Consider the following 7,913-nt stretch of genomic DNA (forward strand, 5'->3'; position numbering starts at 1 on the left):
CTAGCATTTGTATTTCTTTTCAAAAAAGGTAAGACATTTCCAAATGAAACATTTTAAAATTATACTAATTGAGTACACCTGTTGTATGAATGCAGCCCTCTATCCCTGGAGGGCGTGTACTGTATCAAACTAAAAGCAAACGGGTTCCAGTCTGAGCAATAAAGGGGCCGGTGGGCAGTGGCCGCCTGGCTACGTGCAGAAGGGGCACCGACTGTAGTCTCAGCAAGGGGTTCCCTGGACCTGCTGCTCGCCCGGGTGCTAGAAAGGAAGGCTGAAGGAAGGGGGCTGCGTTGGACGTCCCTAGTCCAGTCCAGAGCTTTCACTTTGACCATTAGGAATGCAATGCCCACAAAAGCCATATTCCTTACCATGTTAGTAGTTAGTCTTGAGTCCGTATCTAAGGCAAAGATAAAGCCATGTCAATATTTTGGGTGTTTTTTTCTTTAAGATTATTTTTTGCTTTTAATTCCTGTTATCAATACAGAACTGACTTCATTTTGTTCTCCCCTCTCGCATTATCATCAAGTTCGTGAATTGAATTCTCATCCTCAATTCTCTCTGCATCATGCCTTTAATTTTTTCCCCTTAGACCAGCGATTTTCAACCTTTTTCATCTCATGGCACACATAAACTAATTACTAAAATTCTTGCCCTGGCTGGTGTAGCTCAGTGGATTGAGCGCGGGCCTGCGAACCAGACAATCGCGGTTCGATTCCCAGTCAGGGCACATTCCTGGGTTGCAGGCCAGTTCCCTGCAGGCCAATTCCCAGCAGGGGACGCATGAAAGGCAACCATACATTGATGTTTCTCTCGCTCTCTCCTTTCCTTCCCCTCTAAAGATAAATAAATAAAAAAAGTAAAAAATAAATAAATAAAATTCTGCAGCACACCAAAAAATATACTATATTTTTTGCCCATTTGACAAAAAACGCAGGTATAATTTTTATTCATTCACATCGAATGGCTATTGTATTGACTGTTGTCATTTTTTTTATGTGACAATCTAAGGGACAAGAGGGTCAGGTAGTGCATGTTCTAAAAATCCTTGTGGGGCACCAGAATGCTTCCTGTGGCAGTGTTCGAAAATCGCTGCCTTGGACACTTCTGGTCACAAGTAGACATTTATCCCATTGTCTCTCTTTTGATCAAATATATTCCCTTTCTATTTTTGGCTTTATTCCTGATTAAGAGAAGACTATCGGGCCCTGACCAGTGTGTCTGTGTGGGTTGTGCATTGTTCCACAAGGTGAAAGGCCCCTCCCTGGTTTGATTTCCAGTTGGGGCACAGGCCTGGGTTGTGGCTGGGGCAGGTAAGAGGCGACCTATCAATGTTTCTCATAATGATGTTTCCCTACCTTCTCCTCTCTCTAAAAATAAATAAATCAGATCTTAAAAAAGAAATGAGAGTGAGAACTAGCAGTATTGTAACACCAAAGTAAAAGATATTAAGTTCTAGTAGCTGATTAATATATGATGTACTTTAACTCTTCTTAAGTACAAGTTTCAGCTCTACTCAGAAACAAACACAAAAACAAAACTGTCCATGGGAGGGGGGTGCAGGCCAAGAATGCCTGATGGGTAGGAAGAAGGCGGGCACACTGGCAATTCAGCTTTGGGTTTAGAGGATTATGGGTAGTTGTGGGTCCCCAACTGACAATGAGCTTGGCAGCAGGCGGGTTTCATTTCAGCTGCTAGCATTCTCCATTTGAACAAGGTACCAACATTCCAAAACATGTTTCCCATAATCATCCAGAATCTGGGATTTTAAGTTTTATTCCATTTTAATTAATTTAAACAGGAACATAGGGCTAGACGATACTGTATTGAACAGCACAGATTAAGGTTGACTCCAGAGAAAGAATTCCAAGGTGAGATTCCTTGGCCCTAGCCATGGCTGGCTGTGACATCTGGCCACCCCTGCTCCCACACACAACTCTGGGCCTCTCTGGGGTGGGGCAATGCTCCCCAGATCTGTTCCCATCCAGCCTGCCTTTGAAGGTGTTGGAGCGGTGGAGGGAGAAAGCTACCAGTGTGTCATGGTGGGGAAGATGGCAGATGGCATGAGGGTAAATGTAAAAGAAAGAAGAACGGCTTTCGAGAAGGCTGTTTTAGGACAGGCCTCTGCAGTGGCCATGATGGAGGTACTGAGGGCAACACAGAGCTTGTTGGTGGCCCTGGCAGGTTGCAGCACCAGCCGCGTGGCCACATCAGCGGAGGAGAGGAACCAAGTTACACTTGACCTTAAAGCAGCTGGATGGCTGGAATTTAATGAGATGCCATCAACACAGAGTTCTACTTAAACATTTTTAATCAGGCATTAGCTTCATGACTCGAATTGTCCTGTAAGTAGAGACGATAAATCACCAGGGATGGTCTAATATGAACAACGAAGGCCACACCCGCCCCTTGCGTGACTGTGGTGGACTGACCAAGAGAGATGTGAAACTGGCTGGGTTCATTGAAAAAGCAGTTGCTTCTGCTTCTGTGTAATTTCTTCCCAAATGCACGTAAAATCTTATGAACATCTTAGGTGTAATGTATTTTGAAGACAATTTACATGAACCATTTAAGTTGTAAATTTAGTTCATCTTCATACCACACTCTGTAAAAATCGGTGCTTAAATACAAAATCTTTTATTTTTTTAAAGGCTGTTTTACTTGGGCGTTATGAAATACATTCCTGAGGTAGAAAGAGATGCTTCAGGGGAAGGGAAGAACTAATGCAGGGTTCACTGGAGCAGGAGGGATGTGGGGGAGGGCGGTGGCCAAGGGTGGTGGTACAGGGACCTCTCCTGCAGAGGAGGCCAGGTAGAGAGAGGCCCACAGGGTAGAGGCCTGGAGGAAGCTGAGCAAAGCTAGTACAGGGTCTCCCGGGAGTGGGTTCTCAGATGGCGCAGCAGGTGGGAATTGCGGCTGAAGCTGCGGCCACACTGTGTGCAGGAGTAAGGCCTAGCTCCAGTATGCACCAGCATGTGACGCAGCAGGTTGCAGCTACGGCTGAAGCTCTTGCCACACTCTAGGCATTCTTGAGGGGGCTCGGCCTGCCCAGACGCTGCATCCCCTGTGCCTGCATGGGTGGCCAGGTGCCGCTGCAGGTGGGCATTGCGTCGGAAACTCCGGCCACACGTCTGGCAGCCGTAGGGCCGCTCACCGGTGTGGCTGCGGCGGTGGCGGGCCAGGTTGGAGCTGTTGCGGAAGCGGTGGCCACAGGTGTCACAGGAGTGGGGCTTCTCCCCGGTGTGGATGCGCTGGTGGCGCGCTAGGTGGGCACTCTGGCTGAAGCCTTCGCCACACTGGCTGCAGCGGCAGGGCTTCTCGCCAGTGTGGCTGCGCCGGTGGCGAGCAAGGTCCTGAGTCTGGCTGAAGGTTTTGCCGCACTGGGTGCAACGGTGGGGCCTTGGGCCACCATGGGTCAGGAGGTGGCGGGCGAGGCTAGCTCGGCGCACAAAACGCTTCCCGCACTGCTGGCAGCCGTAGGGCTTCTCGCCCGTGTGCACCCGCTGGTGGTAGACCAGCTGGGAGCTCTGGCTGAATCTGCGGCTGCAGACCTGGCAGGAGAAGGGCCGCTCGCCTGTGTGCACACGCAGGTGGGCCCCCAGGTGCTCACTGCGCCGGAAAGCCTTGCCGCAGTCGCTGCACACGTAGGGCCTGCGCTCATCAGAGCTCCTGCGCAGGTTGTCCGAGTTCTCGGAGCGCTGGTGGCCCTTGTCTTTGGCATGAATCCGCAGGTGGCGCTTGAGGCTGGAGCGGCGCTGGAAGGTTTGGCCGCAATGGGAGCACAGGACGACAGTCAGTTCTGGCGCTTTGGTCTTGGTCTCCGTGGTACAGGGCGCCTTTTGGTCCTGGGAGTGAGCCAACAGGTGCTGCAGGAGGCTGGTCCGACTCTGGAAGCCCTGGCCGCATTCAGCACACAAGAAGGCGGGCTCAGAGTGTGTCTGCAGATGCTTGTTCAGGTGTGAGCTCTGGCGGAAGCGGTGGCTGCAGAGGTGGCAGGCGTGTGGCCGCTCGTCCGTGTGCGTGCGCATGTGCAGCTTGAGGATAGAGTTGCGGCCGAAGGTCTTCCCACAGCACAGGCACGGGAAGGACCGCGCGCCAGGGTGGGACCGCAACTGGTGCCCTTCCAGGCGGGCCAGCTTTGTGAAACTCACCCCACATTCTGTGCAGATGAACTTTGTCTCTGCTTCCGGCTTGGAGGCCCCTCCCACCACTTTGGCCTCTAGAACATCACTCTTACCATCAGGGGACTCTCCTCCATGAGAGCGGCTCACTCCAGGGCCCTGCCCAAGTGACTGTGCATGGGGCTCTTCTGTCACCTCTGCACTACCTTCCTGAGACTCTGCGGAGAGGGCAGCAGACCAGGCACCCTCTTTGGGCCCTTCTTGAAATGCCTCATCTTGGCTTCTGCTTCCAAATCCTGTAAAACAAGCCAAAGTCAGGATCGGTCAGGCCTATTCCAGGGCTCCCAGGAACCACCAGAACCTCGTTGCCTGGAAGTGGAAAGAAACCTAGGATCCCACAACTCTGTCCTCAAGCTGGTGGGTTGGCAGAGGGCGTGGGGTAACAAACAAATGACATACAGTTCACCACTGTAACTGTTCAACAGTGCACAATCCTGGGCCATGAGATACATTCACAGTGTTGTGCGACTGTCAGCTCTCCCCAGTGTCGCTAACCTGGTCTTAAAAGCTGAGTTAAAGAGGTCGATGATTAGGCCACACACCTGGGGCTTTGAAGCTGTACAGGGTGGGGTAGAAACAGGTTTACAGTTGTTTGTATGAAAAATAATACAGTAAGTAATAATACAAGAATAAACTTGATTTCACATACTGCTTTTGCCCACCTGTGTATGTCTGTGTGTATATATATATATCTATATATATATATGATGTCTGTCCAGAAAAAGTCTAACCATTCTTAACATAATAAGATTTGATGTAACCTGGCAGCCGAGGAAGGTGGACTGGAATGTGCATTTGTGAGCAATGATGACTTCAATGTACTTGTTAGTAGGGGTGGTAGATGCTGATGAGTGAGCATTTGCACTGTGTGTCAGTTGCATTCAAAATGACAAGAAAGTAGACCAGAGAATCTGATTAAATTTTGCATTAACCTTGACCATCCCTCTGCAGAAAATATGCAGATGATTCAGAAGGCTGCAGTTATGGGCAACTGGTGATGGGCAGCTTCATCACGACAACGCGCCCGCTCATGCATTATGTTTCATGCAGAGTTTTTTTTTTTAGAAACATCAAATCACCCAGGTGGCTGAGCCCCCTACAGCCCAGATTTAGTGCCCTGCAACTTCTGCCTTTTCCCAAAACTAAAATCACCCTTTAAAGGGAAGAGATTTCAGACTGTTGATGAGATTCAGGAAAATACAAAGAGGCAGTTGATGGCAATTGGGAGCTTTGTGTAAGGTCCCAAGGTGCTAACTTTGAAGGGGACTGAGGTGTCATTTTTCTATATATGATGTTTCTTATATCTTGTACCTTCTCTAGTAAATGCCTCCATTTTTCATATTATATGGCTAGATACTTTTTGGACACACACCCCCCTTCAGAAGATATCTATATGTTTTCATCACAATAGCCCATTTTTAGCCGAATGTTTGGAGGGTCTTGAGGGTCTGGGTGTTCAGGAATCACATCCCACCAAAAAGAAAGAGGCTTCAGTGAGCCCTGGGAGGGGTTCTTACCCAGAGGGTGCACAGGCCATGCCTTCTTCACTGGGACATCGTCAAAGGTCAGGGACTCCTGTGAAAGGAGGGGCAGAAACCCACAACGAGTGAGGAACAAGGCTCTGAGACCTGAGGGAAATAAAGAGCTTTCTAGGCTTAAATCCAGGAAGACGTGGCTTTGCTAAAACTGCTGAGGCAGTGAACATTTGGGGCAGAAGAACATCCTGGAGTGAGAGGAAAAGCCCAACTCACCAGGACAGCAGCCAGCTCCTGATCATGGGAGCTCTCCTCAGGCCACAGCTCGCGGTCCTGGGGGGCGGGCAGCCCTGGGAGGGAGAGAAAGAGCTGTGAGAAGCCAGCCTTACCCACCATGAGGCTGTGAGGACATGTTACTTCTCGCCAAGCACCTGAGAGGCTGCCCATCTGTCTCCCCGCCTGGTCTCCCAGCTCCCGCCCTCCTCCTCACCACTCTCTTGCAGGGCCTGAAACGTCCTCTTGGGACCTGGGCTCAGTGGCTGCTTTGAATGTGCAGGGCGTCTCCAGGCCCCCAGCTCTGCAGACTCGGAGGGCCCTGGCTGGGGCGGCAGGAGTCCTTTCGTCGGCTCCAGGGCTGGAGGCTTTTCTGGGTGCCCTTCCTTTTTGGGGCTATGGATAGAGACCTGAGAAGGGTCGCCCTGTTCTTCCAAGGTGATGTCGGCACGGGGACAATTCTTGCCAGTGTTAAAACTAAAATCCTGTTAAAAATGTACCATGTTAAGCCCTGGCTGGTATAGCTCAGTGGATTCAGTGCGGGCCTGCGAACCACATGTTTGTGGTTCGATTCCCAGTCAGGGCACATGCCTGGGTTGCAGGCCAGTTCCCAGCAGGGGACTCATGAGAGGCAACCACACATTGATGTTTCTCTCCTTCCCTTCCTTTCTAAAGATAAATAAATAAAATTTAAAAAATGTACCATGGTAGGCAACAGACAGGGTAGTAACCCATGTCTGATGTCCCAGCGGAAACAGGGCAAAGGAGTCACACAGAGGAGGAACTAGGAGGTTAAGGAATTGGCAATGGTATAAAAGTGGAATGTTCAGTGCCTCTTTTTTTTAAAAAAAATTTATCTTTAGAGGGGAAAGGAAGGAGAGGGAGAGAAATATCAATGTATGGTTGCCTCTTGTGCGTCCCCTGCCTGGGAACTGGCCTGCAACCCAGGCATGTGCCCTGACTGGGAATCGAACCACGATCCTCTGGTTCATAGGCCTGTGCTCAATCCACTGAGCTACACCAGCCGGGGCTGGATCTTCAGTGATTCTTAATGGGGCCATCAAGTCCCTCCCTGTCGGTCCCACCAGTTATCCAGCCCACCTGGCTGTCACCCTCTTACCAGTGGCCCCACGTCGATGGACTCCCTCTGGACGCCCTCCAGCAGCAGCACCACTTCCTCGCCATCCCGCAGCTGCTGGCCCTGGAGCCGGGCCAGGAGGTGTGGGGGTAGCACGCTTAGGAACTGTTCTAGCACCAGCAGCTCCAAGATCTGCTTCTTGCTGTGTAGTGCTGGCTGCAGCCAGTGGCTACAGAGCTTCCGGAGCCGGCTCAGCGATGCTCGGGGCCCCATGTCCTCCTGATACTGGAAGCATCTGAAGAGCTGGTGAGCCACTTCCGGTCGGAGCCTTATCTCTGGCCGCCTGGGGTCCTCCGGGCTAGCAGCCTCCTCCTCTTCCTCTTCCAGTTTTACTTCTCCGAGCTGCTCTGGCTCCCGCTCAGCAGGGACAGTTTCTACAAGCATCCTTCACCTTGGGGGACACCTCACCACAGCTCTTCCCACTCTTGGGTCTCTCGTCCTCTCTGCTCCCACACCTGTGGTGTTAACAGATGCCTAAAGACGTGGCCTCCAGAGGAACCGTTTCTCTCACTGGCTGTGGGTCATGGCTTAGCCGGACCAATACACCGAAAGGCAGAGAAAACGGGCAGCTCTGTATTGCTGTTCTCTCCTGCAGCAGTTAGAACCTCGCCTCACTTTACCCCAGCGACCAAGGATGGCCTTCCCCTGAAAGAGGACAATTTGGTTTTTCCTGCCTCTTGACCTCACACCAAGGGGAGTACATGGCACCACTGAAGATGGGTCTTTACCAAAAACGTTCCGTCGCAATCCAATTCTGCCTTCGGACCCAACTTCCAATGTAAAGGGCATTGCAGAGAAGAACAAGTCAAATGATCCCTCAAGGAAACAACCACATAAATCCTAAAGACA

The 7,913-nt window shown here is 51.0% G+C and overlaps 1 protein-coding gene across 1 annotated transcript; it reads right to left on the bottom strand.

Moving 5' to 3' along the window:
• Positions 1-2,776: 2,776 nt before the first annotated feature.
• ZSCAN10 (zinc finger and SCAN domain containing 10) lies at positions 2,777-7,344 on the bottom strand. The gene is made up of 5 exons (XM_037154686.2): positions 7,047-7,344; positions 6,144-6,411; positions 5,930-6,003; positions 5,696-5,753; positions 2,777-4,414 (listed from the first exon to the last, which is right to left on the bottom strand). The coding sequence occupies exons 1-5, from the start codon at positions 7,275-7,277 to the stop codon at positions 2,856-2,858; spliced, it is 2,190 nt and encodes a 729-aa protein (XP_037010581.2). The 5' UTR covers positions 7,278-7,344; the 3' UTR covers positions 2,777-2,855.
• Between the last annotated feature and the right edge of the window lie 569 nt (positions 7,345-7,913).

Source organism: Artibeus jamaicensis, unplaced genomic scaffold (genome assembly GCF_021234435.1).
Source record: "Artibeus jamaicensis isolate MK-2021 breed Jamaican fruit bat unplaced genomic scaffold, CSHL_Jam_final contig_700, whole genome shotgun sequence".
NCBI classification, from domain to species: domain Eukaryota; kingdom Metazoa; phylum Chordata; class Mammalia; order Chiroptera; family Phyllostomidae; genus Artibeus; species Artibeus jamaicensis.